The following is a 17,575-nucleotide window of genomic DNA, read 5'->3' as shown; positions in this document are numbered from 1 at the left end:
TTCAGACCAATGGCTCATTAACCTAAGAAGCTGCTCTGCTTTTTATACCTCTCCTGAGGTAAGACTCTGGTAAAAGTTTCCATTTCTGCTTGCATTTGCCTTTCCAAAAAACTTACTTCCTTTGATAACCTGAAGCTTACTTGAAGTCTTCTCTTACTTTTCACTCCAGCTCCCTCCTTCATAGCTCAGAGCTTGCATCCACTTTTTATAAGAACAGCCAGTCTTTACATTTCTTACTCTTTCTACAGTCAGTTATCACTTTACTTTCTCCTTTGCTGCCTTAATGCTGCTGCATTTATGTTCTCTTCGCCATATCAGTTTGAAAGAGGCAAATGATGTTATTTTTTTACTCCATACAATCCATCACACACTATCTCTTCTGCCCAGATTCAGGGAAGTCAGCAAATAAATACTTTTTGTGAGATTTCCATCTTTCATTCAGCTTTAAATTAAAACAAAAGTAGTAATACCCTCAACTTTAAGTTAAGAAGGAGAACGCATAAACATGAGTGAAGACCAAGAACTCTTTTCTGGTGAGAAAATGACTAAGTATTTGATATATTAAGCATGTTGACACAATAGTAGTGTACAAACATGTTTTCATCAACTCAGCATAACAATTCCTACCTAGTTTAGATTATGTTGCCTGAATGCAGCATAGGTAGATCAGAGATGATGCAGCAATGTTTCCATAAATCACTTCCAAGCAGTGTTATAGCTATTCTGCTAACAATGTCTTTGAGGAAAAAAAGACAAGCATGGTATGTTTTGCATCACCCACTGTAAGTGATCTTTCCATGTGGTCACAAGTGACTCTCACAACCCACACCACAGCTGTGTATTATATCTAAGTCCTGGTATACTAAACGTGGGCAGAATTTATCAGTGCACAACTACACTTTAAATAACAGCTGTGTTATCAGCTGTTGATTCTAATTTAGAATTGCAAATAGTCTAAGACTAACTTATTGCTCATAGTCACATAATTAGAAAGGAAACATACCATAAAATTCTGAGGCTAGAACAGGACTTTTAAATCCAATTCAAGCCCTTTATCATAACTTTGTCTTATTATCAAATTAGATCATTCAGTCCAACCTTACATGCTTTTGCTATTATGTCCAGACTGGCAAACACAATTCTCTACTGCCTAGTCATGATGCACGAGCTAAGTTCAATGCTTTCCTAGAGAACTACTGCAAAAATTCCTTGGATACCTGCTATAGGACTAGCTGATCTCTCTCCCAGCCTGCTTCATACTTCAAATATTGTTCATCATAATAGAACTGAAGGAACTGAGATTAAAATTCCTTTAAAGAGAATTTATTAAATCCCCAGAAGGTCTATGAACGGGAGAAAAACTTCCAAAGCTGAGATTAAAGCTGGCACTTTAATAAAGATTGAGGTTCCTGAATAAATTGGTGGTCCCACAGGAGCTGAGCCACTAACATTAACTTCTGCAAGGGAAGAAACTAGGCAGCACATTTGAAAACTAAGCTATTTATGTAGGTACTTGAACATACCAAAACCTAAGCCATACATCTTGTCCCTTTTATGGACCTAAATTTGTCTAGCCTGCTTTCAGTACACTCACTCACTCTACAACTATTCAAGAAAGCTCTGTAAGACCAGGGACAGACGTTAGCACATTGCTGTACCCATTAGAAATAGTCTCCCTTCCCCCCAAGCTGTATGCTATTTGCTTATACTAGAGATTACTGTCCCCATGAGGAATCTTGTCAGCATTTGCTAATCTGTTTCAGTCAACCACAATTGGGTTAATTTAAACAGATGATGAAAGTGGTTTGTGCTAGCAGGGTGAAGTTTGCCTGAAGCATTTTAACAAAACCACCCAAGGTCCCTTCCAGGAATAGAGTGCTGGAGACAGCTTCCAGCTGCTGGCTGTGCAAACAGCTGGGCGTAGTAATGGTGGTAAAGGCACTTTGGAATCTTGAGGAGGACATCTGCCCATGGCCTAGCATGGAGTTATCTGAGACACTGAGAAAACAAAAACAGGTTGCAAGACCAGCACTGGATATGGACTGATCCAAATCAAGGATTTCTCTCTGATTCCGCTTTTTACCATGGATGGAAGTTTCAACTGGAATTCATTGGTTACATCAATGTGTCATATAGCATCACGAGGAGAACCTTCTCCAATGAAAAAGTCTTGAATGCTCCTAAAATTACAAATGGTACCTGGGTCTGCAGCTGTATAAGCCACATACCTCTTCCGCTTTATGATTTCAGAAGACAAAGGAAAATGGGAATGAGCAAATAACATGCAATCTCTTCAGAAAAAAAAACAAACGTCTGTATTATAGTTCACAGATACATCTGTTAGCTTTCTGGCATTATTCACAGCAATGTCTGCTTCTTCTGCTTTCCTCTCAACAGGAAAGTGAAAAGCTGAAAAACAACTGTTCCCTTTACCTCTCCCCAACATCTAATATTTTCTTCTCCTTAGTCAAGTATATAGCTCTGTCTTCCCATCTGTATTTTCCCAGTTGCTGTAATCCAGCATTCTCAGGGCTGCCTTTTGCTCTCTGTTTCAAGATATATTATTACCTCCTGTATATTCTGCTCGCTTCCTTGTTCTGTACCCCACCACGTTTCTGGCACATTACATGCCCCATGTGCAGGATTAGAACATTATCTGATTCCATGGTCATAAATAACTCTGTAAATAGATGTAGATTAATGCCAGGTTTTGAATAATGCTACTTGTACAGCTGTCTTTCAAATATATGAGTACAAACCAGCCTCATCTGAACTGGTTTTCACTGACACAGTGCTTTATCCTGCAAACTGTAAGCAGGATCCCTTGGTCCCTATCTCAGGACATAATCCTATGAATTAAGAAAAAGCAGTAAGATTCCCTGTCAATCTCCCCCGCCACTTACTCAGCTAGTCAATTGCATGCTGCTTGACTGGATGTTTTTAAGTGATATCTCCAGTCCCTATTGTATTAGACATCAAAAGTACTTAGTAACTGTACGTGGTCTGATGTATTTTGCAAGGGATACACTCACTGGTTATTAACTGGATAAAACCTGGTATTAGCTTGGCTTTGTTTAATTTTTAACGTTATTTACTCTGCGATAACTGACTAACCTCAGTTAACATTGTGATTTGTTTGCCCTGTAATGACCAGATATTCCATTACATTATGTAAATTATTTGCATAGTGATTGTGATTTAATGTTATTGGTAATTAGAATTATTTGCCTGCTGGTAATGCTGTATAAATGATCTGTCATTAATCATGGGGCACGCCTTACCAAGAGCTCTACTAGAAAAGCTGCAATATATGTCACTAAGCTATCCTTATCCTGTGGGCCATTGTTTCACATCACAGGAAACTTGTTTCTGTATTTATTGATCATTCACTGATTGTTACCCCAAAGACCTGGGGCTTTGTAATTGCTTCTGTACTCTTTGATGTAGGATATCACCTGAGATCTTTCAGACTGAGTCACAACAATCAAAACATATATCTGATAAAATTTTCTCATCAGATTTTGGCACTTATAGTTTTGAATCACACTGGTAGTTTTACCTCTCAAATAAGGAGGAAAATCTATAGTCCAAGCCCCTCACATCAGTACCCATGGAGTCAAAGGCACATCTTTGCCAAAGGGGAAGGAAGAGTAGGAAAAGTTTGGACTTGATGATCCTTCTGGGTCCCTTCCAACTTGGGATCTTCTATGATTCTATGAAAGGTGCAAAAGGCAGGGGCCAGTGGGACCTCAGCCAGCAGAGCATGGTATTTAACTCAGGAAAGTAAACTTCCAAGGGCAAGATCCTCTTTTTCTGAGAAAAGTTATCTTTCATTCTTTCTGCTTCATTGCGAACATTTTTAAGGACTTCTCTTTATCCACTGTATATTCTCTTTATAGTAAACCACTAATAAATTCAGCAGTGAGAAGAATGGCGAAGGTACACTCAGCATCCTTCCAACCCATTTGGTGCTTGGCATGGATATTTCAGTAAGTTACTGCTTAAGGAGAGGATACCATACCCTAGGAAAGCCGAGAGTCTGTTTAAAGTCATGAATTGAGACTCCTCAGCTTTGCAGTGATGAGCCTTTGGGTGACAGCAGGACTTGATAAAGTAATCCTGTGTAAGAAGATAGAGAGATATTGTCAAATGAGAGACATCTGAAATGAGAATCATGCCTTGTAAAGAACCCCTACTGTGACTTAACTGCAACATACTTAGTGTAAATCCTTTTTCTGAGAGTCTGAAGGAGCTAGAACTGTATTAAAAATATATATATATATATTTGTCACAACAGTTTCTGTAATTTTTATGGAGTAAAGAACTGTTTATCCATATAGAGATTCAGGCAAATTGCATTGCCTGTTCATCACGGTAAAAATCTGAATAGTCCAAAAGAAATATTTGAAAATCTTGATGTAGGTTTGTAAAGGAAATAGCTGAAACCTACTGAACCAGAAAAACGTATGCAAAGAAACATCAGTGTGAATAAAATTTCTCTTTTAGTATTTTACCAGAGGTAAACCCCAGAATTGTTAATGTTATTTTTAATTTTGAACCCTAGTAAGATTATGAACAATCTTGATTTTCTTTCTGATTTTTTTTAACCTTGGAAGGTTAAAAAGAAAAAGTACTCTGTTGTATGAGAAAAAAGGACAATGGATAAATAATATCCATGAACATGGAACATGAAAAAGAGTCTCACATATCTAAAAAGTTAATTGATGACTGACCAAGGCAAATGAAGAAAGAATGTGAATTACTTTGATGAGCCTTTATCATGGAACTTTGTGTGCTTCATGGAATTGGAACTGTTGAAGACTAATAAAAGATGTGGCAGATCAGTCCATGTATTCTTAATGAATAGTGAGGAGAGGTTATGTGAATAAATTTCAAAGCACTTGGTGACATGTCCTTTGCACTACTCTCTAGCCATCATAAAATATCTACTGGCAGAATTAAGCAGTGAGATGCACATACCTCAGTGCACTGAAAACCTGACAGGTATCTCTGGTTAATGAAAATACAACAGCTACCTGCTTTGTGAAGCCAAATAAAATCAGGTAAACAGTTCATCCACTAACATTAGTCTCTTGTCAGAAATGAACATTATGTTCCTTTTGATAAACAAGGAACAATTACCCTATAGTTACAAGAAAGTGTGGAAATGTGTTACATGGATTCTCTCATGAGCGTTTTGCTAAAATAGCAGTAAATGGCTTTTCCCATTAACATAAGGGTATATCTTGCAATTTGTCTCATTTCATTTCATTTATTTCTTTCAGTGGTAAATGGAACCATAGATTGTTTTTTAAAATCCATAAAATCTAAAGATTGGGTTTTTAATTTTTCAGTTATTATTTTTTTTAAACAGTGAATCCAACAAATATTGTCCAGTTTCTGTTGGAATGTGATTGTCCATCAGACAGCAGATGAGCTAAAGCTACTGCAGTGACACCACATGGGTGTCCGGTGCTATGGGTAGCAACAGATTTGCTAATACTACTCTGCATTAGAACACTAAAACCATAAGTCTGATTTCGAATGTGGGAATCCCAAGTCAAATATTAGCTTTAGCAGCATCAGCGACCTTTTCTCCAGACTTAGTCAATTAAAGAGATTAGCAAATCCTGTTAATGAATCCTCTGGGCTTTTGCAGAGAGGCGCAGAACCTCTGCAAACCAGAGTTCAGTGCCACTGAACTCAAGGCAGCCAGGTGTGCATTGCTCACCAGGTCCCTTCCTCATCTCTCTGGCAGTGCCAATGTGTCCCACACAGAAAGGGCACTGCCATCTTCCTACTGAGAGCCCTTCAGTTCTCTCTTTCTATTCTTTTTTGAGGAATTTGGGGAATTTCAATCCATTCCTTTTTTTCCTCCTATCTGAGACTGAATGATTTGTAGATACTGGATCGATGCCACACTGCAAAGGCTGGAAAAGCACCTCAAAGGAGGAAAGAATTACATAGATATGTATTGTAAAATACAGCCTGTACAGAAACCTATGTAACAGCACAGGATAAGGAAATAAGTGCAAGAAAGAACTGATAAGCTTAATGAATAATAGTTGCAGAATTTACAAAAATAAAAAACACTATAGCAAGGGAATGCATGTGTATATTATCAAGCATACACAGCCTCCTAGCAGTTTAATTTTTGGTAACATTGACTAAAGTTTGCTTGGCCTTCAGCTGAGAACAGAAAAAAAGGTAGCATCTCACAGTTATGTGTAATATTACCTCCGTGCCTCCCTAATCCATAACGGAAACATTAATCACTGTGTCTTTGTCATGGCAGCAAGGCAGTTTGCAGACTGTCTGTGCACTTGATTTATGAACAGCTGATGGCCATTGAACTGCAGCAATCCACCAAACAGTGTTTTGTACTTCCTTCTGCCTCAAGTGTAAATGTTACAGAACACTAACATTATATCCCATCTCATATATACAAGGTTAATTTTGTAAGCTGCTTCACTTCGCCCTCTCTTTCACGTGGTTTCACAAACACCAGGTGCAGGCCTCGGGCTGCGGTCTCACCTGTGTGCTGGGAGAAGCAGTGCATACCTTCCTGGTACGTACCCAGGGTGATGTGGCTGTGCCAACCCAAAAAACCTCACAGATATGCTCACTCTGTGTGCGTTTTCCACGTGCCCTGCTCCTGGAAGAAAATGAGCTTCTTTTTGATGAAATGCTGTTGTCCTCACCTTCTCAGTGTTCTCATTCCTCTATGCTCAGGTCTACAGCTTCTAAAAGGCAAGGCTATGTCCACATAGCCAAGGCTACTGTAACACAAGTGTGCAACAGTGCAGTAGATTGCTGCATTCTGCAGTGGATAGGAGGATATTGCTTCATAAACTGTACTGCTGCCTGTAACAAAGCACTCTTTGTTGGTTAATAGTGTCCAGAAAACAACGGTTAAATTTAAAGCATCTCAGATTCTAAGGAATGTGTTCTGAAAAAAAAAAAAAAAAAAAAAAGTCAACTGCTAGGAAAGCTAGTTTTTATAATGCTTTATCTCTCTTCTTTTATTAAGAGAAGTGGGTTGTATTCATAAATACTCAAAGGGTGTCTTGGAGAGATAGTGCTGCCCCATGGGAACTATTAGTATTGAAGGGTGCACAATGCAATGAATTAGGCAATAATGCTAACCAGATATGTAGACTGGAATCCTGTAAGCACACTGCAGATGTTAAGAAATTACAAAAAATGTTGCCTGTCAATCAGGTAAGGGCTTGCTAGAAGGTAAAGGGGCAGAGAATGCTGAGCATCATCCTTGTATGTGAGTAAAGCTGAGCTCAAGAGCAGTGCAAGGCCCCTCTTCACACTGTCAAACAAAAAAACCAAACCAAATCAAAAAAAACAACATAAAACAAAGGACCCAGGAGTTGGACTCAAGGATCCTCGTGGGTCCCTTCCAATGCAGGACATTCTGTGATTCAATCGTTCTTTGATTCTAATGAGAGGGAGTTTGGGTAAAGATGTAAAGCACAGTTAAGTCAGTGCTGGTATCGCATTGATTTACCACTTTTGGTTTGCTGTTATTGTTCAGTAAAAAGCTTTTAATCTCATAATGCTTTTTTTTTTTTTTTTTTTTTTTTCTCTCTAATGAGTGAAAGTGAAGAAAACGTATATTGTGGTAAGCAGGAAATGGCTTCACACCCACTGTCACCCACGAGATGGAGCTCTGAGCTTAGGAGCACCGAGCCTTTTCTTTGTGCTATCGAAAAATGAAACATTTTTACTCTCACCCTTTTCTAATTTTTATCTTTTGCTAATATAATGCAGATTACTTTTATGCATAATTTATGGAGGCCAGAACTGGTATAGGGAATGCTGTCATTCATTTTAATGATTTAGATATGTTTTTTATTATTATTATACTGTATAGACTTTGGAAAACCTTCATTTGGATCCCATTTAGAACACAGGAAGTTGCCCAAAGCTTGGATGTGAACGTTAATTTAGTGAAATCCTTGTAAGGCTGAGAATATTTACTACTGGCATTTATTGCTCCTGTGAGAGTCAGAGTGAGGGTGGAGGGGGTGGGGGGAGAAAGAGAGGAAGGGAAAGACAACTGTAACTCCAGCCAAAAAAGCAAAGAACATATGTTGGAGCCGTGATCGGCTGTGCGATTGTAGCAGCAGGATAATCTGCATCTGAACCCTTCTGCTGGGACTGGGAGGTGCCTTTCTGCCTTGGAGATTTAGGAGAACTTGTCCTTCTCAGAGCTGAGCTTGCTTTTCTCAAGCCTCTCTTTATAAAGTAGGTTTAATGAGCAGTTAAGACACTTGGCACACTGCACCATGCAAAGGATCGGACCCTCTCTCTGCAGCACCAGAAGTGCCTTTGGACTTCTGACTGTGCTCTGGAAGCAAAGATCACACAGATTTTAGCAGTGCAGAGATGCTGTCATATCTGAGGATGCTTTGCAGGCAGTTGGTGAGGGTGATCCAGAAATAACAGGATCAGGATTTTTCCCTATAATTTCGCCTGCTCTGGCTCTGCACAACAACAGCAACTTATACAAGCTTTGGTTGCTAAACCTTGCAGAGAAAGATATTCCTAGGACATGGGCACTACTTGTTCAGGCCGCCAGTACAGGCAATTTCATTGGTGTGCAGGCTTTCAGAAAATAAAATCTCTGCATTTCAGGGGTAAGAACAAGCACCCCAGTGATTTCCATGGTGTTTCTTATATTTAAAAAAAAAAAGCAGAGCAAGATTTTTTAAGTAACTTTGAGTATTTGCTTTATGGTCCCCTCTTCCTCCAACTACATTCCATTCAGCTGCTTAACTTCCCTTTCAGCCAGTCTCTCTGGTGGCTTGTTAGACCTGCTTAGCGACAGTTAAAATGACTAATAAAGCAGCTGGCAGGAGAGTGAATGAAGGGACTGTGCCAGCTATCATGAAAACAAACAAACCAACCAATCACCAAAAGATTCCCCCCTAAAATCTACCACAACTCCACCAACAAGGAAATTTTGATATCTGCATCGAGATTTATTACATTTCATAATAAATAGGTTTCTGAATATATGGAAACACTGTTCTGTGAATCTCAAACAAAATTCAGTATATTTCTTGAAACTAAGTTTTGTTTTAAAGATGATTACCTTTGTATCTGACATACCCACAGCTGTTTGTTACTGTTATCAGTAAAACAGCGTTTGATGTTACGCTGTCATTGCTTTTACCTTAGTTATGCTCTGTTAGTATTTCTTACTGTGAAAGGACTGAGATATTGTTCTACAGCTGTACCAATGCATAGAGAAAAGACAGTTTTCTCTCAGTGGTCACAGCCAGTGACCATACAGAAAAGGATGAGCTGAGCATCTACAAGATGGCAGTAGGCAGCAAAATCCATCTATGTAAATGAGCTATACTGCCATAAGCTATACTGCATGCAATAGCAGTGCATCCCAGATTCAAAAGATTACTGCCAAGATCTCAAATATAGCTCAGTTAAAGAACATGACTAAAACATCAAGTATATAAAATTGGAAGATCTTAATTCATAATACACAACGATGCTGTACATAGTGTCATTATAATCATACCTCCAAACTGTCTCCCACATAAAACGCTTAACATCTTTCCCATAAAGACCTTCTGAAGCACCCCGAAAGATGTGCAGGTACTCAGATGTGCAGTGTCTGCTCCTAGAATTAGAAGAACTGAAATGAGGGGAAGGGATTTCCAATTGCTTGTGCAGCTCAAATACTGTGATTGTTTTTCATTTATTCTGTGAGTGGGAAGGCACCAATCCTGAACAAGCTGCTAGACAAAGTTGTTTATTTTCAGATTAAAAATGAGTTTTTGCATTAATATAAAGGAGTCCACTGCAAAAATATGGCGACATAGATTTTTTTTTTTTTCCATACAATCTCATTTTTTTCATTTTTCATAAGATATTTAAGCATTGAAATAAATAACTTAATGAGAATGTGGTAATTTGATTATTAGAGTTGTTTAGAATAAATTGGAAACATGTCAGGAATGACATAGGTGTAATGGATTTTTCTTTGGGGCAGAAAAATAGATGATATGACCTGCTTGTTGTTTTTGACTAGTTGTGTGAGACTAGCTGTATATGCTTCAATGCAGAAAATAAACTTTGACAAAGTAAAGGAGAAGACCAGCTGCATTGAAATGAAGTTTAACTCACACTGAAGAGAAACAAGAAATTTGTTGAAGCCACGTTTAAAGAGAAACAACCAACCACAAATATCTAATATTCAGAAGGAAGGTAAAATTCTATGAAAAGTATGGAAGATACTATCAGAAGCAGAAAAGGCATCCAAGGAAGCCTTGCTATGTTGTATAACGACATTACCAAATAATTAAATTATTGCAATGAAGGGTATTTTTGTGTTTCTAGTTCCAGATTTTTTTATTTTTATTTTTAACTTTTCTATTTATGCCTTCATATCATCCCCATTAAGAGTACAGCCAGCAGCTACTTTCGTTAGGAGAAGCCTGTGATCTCAGCTGCAGGAAGAACAATGGAAACATGCTGCTCTTCTCAAAATACCCCTGTGGATATAAGCTACTTCTACTCTGCTTTTTCATCATAAGGGCTCTTCATACAGCACTGTAAGCCTCACAAAAGCCAAGGAAAAGCAGGGTCAGACTGGATTTCTGGGTACCTCCATGACCTGGCACAAGTTATGCCCTGTTCGTGTGCACAGGTTGGGTGGCACAGTATCTGGGGTGCTGCTTTGCTTTAGCCAATACAGTGCTGTGGTCTAGCCAACAGCCTGCAGACCAGATTTCTTGGTAACCTTTCTAGAAGAACACTCACCCCATATATTACAAGGGTAGTTGGGACTGAGGTTTGCATGCTTTGGACATCTGGAACTTATCTGTAGCCATCTTGTCCCCATAAATATGCCCTCAGAGAGGACAGGAGATCAGGGAGGATGCTGTGCTATACCCCATTCATATACGCACATACAAAGGTATAGGTGCAGCATCATTGTTGGAATTTCAGTTCTACTAACAAGAAAGCAAATAATTTGAAAGTGAACTTTCCACATTTTCCATGAATATTTCCATAGAAGTGCTTTAAAAATAACAATTAGAGGGTTAGAGGGTGGAAACAATTGTTAATCCAACAGAACTATTTTCAAGTGCAAGACACAAAGACTTCCATAGTTTTAAGCACCTGAAAAGCATAAAGAATTACCTGTTTTCACTAAGATCACTATCACAGGAACAGAATGATGCTTTCATTCAAAAAAATTTAATTACTGTTAAATTCTAAGGATTTATAGCTATTTGTGCTTTCCCTGTAAGCAAGGCAGTTATACTTGGCAAGATCATGACCTTCTATAATCATTTGTTTGATGTCTTTGCTGACTGTTTAATGACTGTGCTGAAGAAGAACCAGCACCTTTGAGTTGACACAGTTTTACTCCAGGATATCAAATGCTAGAAAGACAGTGTCTTGTTGGCTCTATTTGATGAATTCTTGCAGGTGACGTTCAGTTGAATGCATAACGAGCAGTATACACTGACCTGATTATTTATCTTGTCAAATGGAGTCCCTGGACATAACTATCAAGCTGCCATTGACGCTAGAGTATAATCAGCTTTATATTAAACTATCCAGCTGTGAGATGGAGGCTGCAGCAATCATATACTTCAGAAGCATAAGACTTATTGCTGCTGTGTTTGAAAGACATGAGCACTTGTACAGCGGTAACAACTTTCTCTGCTCCTATCCTGATGGTGTCCCAATCTCAAATTTTCACAAGACTGCTCTAAAACTTCATATTTAGATCACCTTTCATGCAAAGTGACGAAACGTGCCCATAATTAAAAATGTTTTTATTCTTAATAATTTCATCAGATACTCCATTCTACATAGTAAGAGAGGACCAACTAAGAAATATCTAGATCTTGACCACAAAATACCTTCTTTAGATTTCTCTAGCACAGTTTTAGTGTCACTGTAAATGAAGGGATCTCCTGCAGGTGCTTTGGTTTCCCTGACAGAGTTATTTCAATATGAAAGTTGGGGTAGTGATGACATGAGAGTCAACTGGATAATATTTCAGTCATTTATGCCAGATTCAACCAGTGATACTTGAACCAAAAATATACTGGTAACTGTTGACATGCCTGATCTACCTCTTACAACTGAATCATCAACGCACTTGGTGAAAACCAACAGTAAAGAAGAATGGTAACTTGCTGATCTCTGATGTGGTTCCACTTCAATTAACTGAACTATTGACCTTATCCTCGTTGGCTCCTATATAATTACAACAATTAGATAAAACAATAATTATTAACTTATCTTAATTATAGACTGTTTTCATCAAGTACAGCTTGTGCAAAGATTTCAATTAATTTTGACTAAATTGAGAGAGGAGATAATCTGTTGTTTTAAGATTATTTGCGACAAAGAACAGATGCTAAATTTCTTTAAATGACCAATTTAATTTTAGCACAAATTAACAGATTTATTTATTATTGTTCAGAACATTCATCCTGTCTTTAAAGGATGAGAAGTGTAAATTTAGGAAAGCTGTACTTATTTTTCCATGCATAATAAAAATTCTGAATCTTCTACTAAAAACAGAGATCTTCCAAAACTGTAAAGCTGTGACCAGAGACTCCATACAAGAACAGAGAATCCAATAACGCTGTGGCTAGGTGAAAGAAAGCTACACTTTTCAGGGAGATTGTCTACGGGGAAAAATTTTTACAAAACCTTTTACTGTGAATTGGCCCTGATGCTGTATGCTTACAGTTGTGTTTGACTTCTTCTCTGTCATGTGTTCTCCAGCAGGCTGCCCCAGGAGCAGGAAGTCCCTCAAAAGTCACCACTTCATTCTTGTATTACCGTACTTGGTGTTTTCTGCTTAACCTTCAAGTATTCCAATCATCCTTAACCCTCATACATTCACAGCCTACGAAATGATGCTGCATTTTAGGCAGAAGAACCAGCTTTGAGAGGTCCTCTATGTTTGTAGAATATTGTAGCATCAGAAATGCTGTGTATCAACATCTATCAGAATTCATGGTTCTCATATTCATGAGAATTAATTGGCTGTGTGAAAGCTAAGAATTACACAGGTTCACTGTTAGAAGTAAGTCACAATTAGAACCAAGTGCTTTTACCACTAAAAAAGCCCCATGGATTAGGCCTTTCAGAATAAAGAAAACCTGCTTCTGAACTTTTTGCCGCAGTTGGATACTCACTCATAGAATAGTCCACATACTGCCAGTACATTTACAATGTAAACGCTTTCTTTTCAAGGTCATGGTTTTAAAGCACTAGACTGCTATTGAAACTGCAGGGGCAGAGCCTGAACAATTCTACTGGTTTTCTAAAAATAAGGAGCTTTATAGCTAAACTGCAGGATGTATTTTAAAAGAAAGAGTCTCAACATTTTTCTTTTTACTGCTACTTGTATCCCATCTCTACCAATTTTTACTGCTTTACACAAAGGCACATCTATTGCAAAGCACGGCATGAAATCAACACTCTTGCATTCTAGCAGCTCAGCCCAATCTTACAGTATTTGTAACACCCCACAATATTCAAATGCATTGACACAAAACTTGATCCACCAAGGGAAGTATACAGTTTTTTAAAATAAATTGACAGAGAGCAAAGAACCTACATGGCTACTTCAGGCTTATCTGCAACCACTTTGTTGAATTTTACATTTTACAATGTCATTTTGTTCAAAACCCACCTCCCTTATGAAATTCTGCATGACTGCGAGGCACAAATGAAGCAATTGCTTCCTTCATTATAAATCATTAATGCTGATCAATCAGGGCTCAGTCTTCCTAAACCTTTCAGAGCACTCCTATGTAGCTTTTGCAGCTCTCAAAAACATTTGCTGATGAGAGAATGAAAATAGTTTTTCTCATTATTGAGAAAATATTTTCTGTCAACTGCAGAGTCCCAAAATTCAGAGAACTCAGTTCTGGTCAATTTGTAGATAGGCACTATGACAGAAAAACAGTAACAAATCCGCACACCTGTAAGGTTACCAGAAGATTGTCCAATCCTGCAAGTAAAAGATGATGCAGAGCTACTTACATCAATGATTCCCTGGAGACTGTGACAAACGGTCACATGCTTTCAGGTTTAGAGGCCAACTGAGTGTGTACCTACCCAGCTATTCTTTCTTCAGATCCCAGAGTAAGCTTCTTTGGCTGCAGTTCAGCTAACCATTTTTCCCAACACAGCTACAGAGCACAGCTCCAGTGCAAAGCTCCAGTAAAAACCACTACAAGGTGTTCTCTGAATGGAGGGCTTGCCTTCTGGTACACACTGAGCACCAGCACTGGGTAGCAGATGATGGTGAAATCCTGCTCACATGGATTACAATGTGACTCATCTCTCATTTTCTTTCACAGGATTTTGTCCTTAGCTTTTAGTACTAGATTTAAAGGTGAAATACTTAACCTCTGATTTATACACACCTGAAGTTCATGTTCTTCAATTCCTAGCAAATCTAATACAGATGGTATGTTATCCATCATTAGCTAACTTGGATAATAGAATCTTTTTTCACATACATGCTATTTTTTTTTTTCTAATTCTAATGCATGTAATATTACAATGTAGATATTATACATAAATAGCTATTAAGTGGTGTCACACCTTAGATAAAATGTTCAATTGAGTAATTATGGAAAGCTAAACAAATGAATTTGTTTTCTTTTGTTCCCAAATTTATAGTTCTGAACATGAAGTGTTCCATTTCCGCTATCCTAGCTTTTATCTCAAGGAATATTTTTCATGAAGTCAGAGAAGGCATGGCAATTTAATTGACAGTCAACATGTGTCTTAAAAGAACCTAGACACTGGACTATAAACCTTAATTTTTCTTCTCTAGATGTTCTCTAGGTATCTACATCTTTCAACTTTTGTTTGATGTTTCTATTAAAATTTGAAAAAATATTATGGGGAAATTCTAGCAATTATTCTAGAGATAACAGGAGCCCTACAGTTTTAGGACTAGAATCCATTATTAATAGTTCTGAATGCAAACTGTTTCATAGACTTACATTCAATTAGTTTTGATTTCAATCAATCTTAAGTTAGGAACACTAATAACAAAGCATTTCCTTTTATTTATTTATTTACTTTTTCATTTAGAAACTTCTAAAAGTTTGCTCTTACTGCTGCCCAGAGCCAAAGCTATCAACTCAGCCTATGCATAGAAACAGAAGGACAGTCTGTCAGTAGATCTGAAGTATGAAACAAAAACATTTTAAGAAAAGAAGGGAGTGGACGAGTGAGAGACTGTGTGAGTATGTTCAGAGGAGTTAAGCAGAGTAAACACTAGGAAGATGAAAGACCAAGACTCAAATTCTCTTTCTACATGATCTGAAGAATTGACTTGAACTCAAGCTTACCACATTTTGAATAGTCAGATTACTTGGTTATTCCATCCTTTTCAAATCTCTGTGGTCTTTCTTCTTAGAGACATTCTATGATTAATATATAAGAGATATCCCTTGGGACAGAGATTAAAAAAGTTTGGTTTTGTCCATGTTAATTAGCTAGTGTTCTGTATGCTCTACCTTTTTTGGTTCCTACTGTAGTGACTATATGAAGTTGAACAGCATCAGCAGCACCTGCAAATCAACTACTTTGGCTCCTGAGTCTCATTTTTTTCCTCTAAAATGCAATTGTATCTGATAAAGCTTCTCTTTCTTCTTCAAAAAATGTTCTCCCAAAAGCTCCTAAATCAGGCAGAGAGATGGTGTTGGAAGGCAGTCCTCTATGAGTAAGATATTTCAGTGACTAAGTCAGTTTGAGAATTTATTCATACTATTTACTAAAATCAGAGGAAATGCATATCAAGATTCCTCTGCAAGTCAAACCATAGGAATTTCAATGGGAAAGGCATCATCTGTGTTATGAGATTTTATTTTTGATGCTTCCATAGATTATATAGTTTTTCAAAAACATGCAGCAAGCATGGAATTTATTGCTTATAGTTCATCCAAGAAATGTGTCACAGTATAAGATGGAGTGAACATAAAAGATAGCTGTTTTGGTTTTGCTTTTCAAATGTTAACAAGTACATGGCAATGGTCTGTAAAACTGTTAAACAGGTCAGTAAATAATTCCAGTGATAGCATATTGAATTTCAATAGTCATTGGAAACCAGTATGTTTCAAATGCTTAATTTTTCTTTTCTAATGACTGAGTCTATATCACTTTACCACAAATACTCAACTTTAGTAATTAGCATCGATATTCAACAGCTTTCTAATTTTAACAAATACAATTTTCTGCAATAGTGAATTGTTGATGGGACACCTATTCTTTATTCCTTGATGAATTTTAGCCATGAATTGATTATGTAAGTACAGATATCCACAGAGAACTTCTGAAAATGTCTAAGGAATAGTAGGAGAAAAAAAGGAATACTTATTACCCTATTGGAATATAGAACTGAAGATCCTTTGAAGTTTGAGTTTTCTGGCATCCACAAAGCTGGCAGTAATATTCTGTTTAGGGAGAAGTTCACGCATCCCATCTTGCCTGCTGAGGTATGAGAAAGAGCTCTCTGCCCTGCAGGTGGGGTCCTCCACAATCTCCTGTGTTCAGCAGCCAATGGTTGTTGCTGTGGGGCATGTAGATCTTCACCACTGAATCACTACTGCCTTATCTAAACATAACGTAGGCTGCGCTGTTACAAATATTACAAGTGTATGTATTATTTTGTCACAGGCTTCTCAGGCAGAGGATGTAAGTGCACGAGGGCATTTCCTGTGATTAGCCAAACCAACCACGTCTTATTCTGTGGTCCCTTCTAGCTGCATTGGTTCACTTCTTTTTGTCTTGATTTTTCTTTTATTGTCATCTCTTCTAGACTAACTCTGTCAGACAAACTTACTGTCTAAAACATTCCATGAGAAGGCCTCATGTACAAAAGCCTGTTGGCATTACATCTCTTCAGGCATCCTCTTTCTCCATTTTTGTTTTATTCTTTATGTAAGTATCTTTTTTTTTTTTTTTTTTCCTTTGTTGATGTTTGCGCAGCATCTAGTCTAATTTTGGTCTCTCAGGTCAGCTGCATGGAATAGTAACTCAATAGGATATATGAAACAGGGAGGTGTAATTTAAGCCTATGACAATTAAAAATGAAAAGAGAAGCTGAGCAAAAGTTGAAAAACTACTATTATTTGAAGTAGTCAGAATTAGCTACTAGACCAGGCACCAGACCTGTAGTAAACAGGGAGTGCACCTATCAAATGTGTTCATATTAGGCATGAAATATATCACAAACGTGACAAGAAGCTTAGCACACTGGGTCATACCTGAGGAGGCATCAGATGAAGCTTCTGTCAGAAAGGGAATTTTTACTGTGAGCCAAAGGGGCTTCATATAATAGGAAAATATCTCTAGGAAAAGGTTTATAGTGAAAAAAAAAAAAAACAACCAACATTATAATTTGTTGTCTTGGGCATAATGTTCAACAGAACTGCCATGTTTCACATTCATGTTGCCAGGCTGGAAATAAAATGGTTCAATTATAGCCACCAAAATATAAAAGTAACACATATTTCATGCTTTCCTCTCTGCAACACACTTG

At 37.6% G+C, this 17,575-nt stretch overlaps 1 protein-coding gene across 2 annotated transcripts in view; it reads right to left on the bottom strand.

The window, feature by feature from the left end:
- The window catches only part of TAPT1 (transmembrane anterior posterior transformation 1), a 69,293-nt gene extending 52,800 nt beyond the window's left edge, over positions 1-16,493 (bottom strand). The window contains exons 1-2 of one of the 2 annotated variants that reach the window (XM_090139642.1): positions 16,415-16,493; positions 9,554-9,655 (exon numbers count right to left, since the gene is read on the bottom strand). In XM_090139642.1, coding sequence (XP_089995768.1) covers positions 9,554-9,596 — 43 coding nt within the window. In that variant the 5' untranslated portion in view covers positions 9,597-9,655; positions 16,415-16,493. Of the gene's footprint in view, positions 1-9,553; positions 9,656-14,133; positions 14,318-16,414 lie in introns of those variants that run through there. The other variant, XM_090139641.1, reaches the window with a different exon arrangement.
- Between the last annotated feature and the right edge of the window lie 1,082 nt (positions 16,494-17,575).

Source organism: Phasianus colchicus, chromosome 4 (assembly GCF_987193195.1).
Source record: "Phasianus colchicus chromosome 4, bPhaCol1.hap1.1, whole genome shotgun sequence".
Lineage (NCBI taxonomy): Eukaryota > Metazoa > Chordata > Aves > Galliformes > Phasianidae > Phasianus > Phasianus colchicus.
The sequence above is the reverse complement of the archived record's forward strand: the minus strand, read 5'-3'. Positions and strand labels throughout refer to the sequence as shown.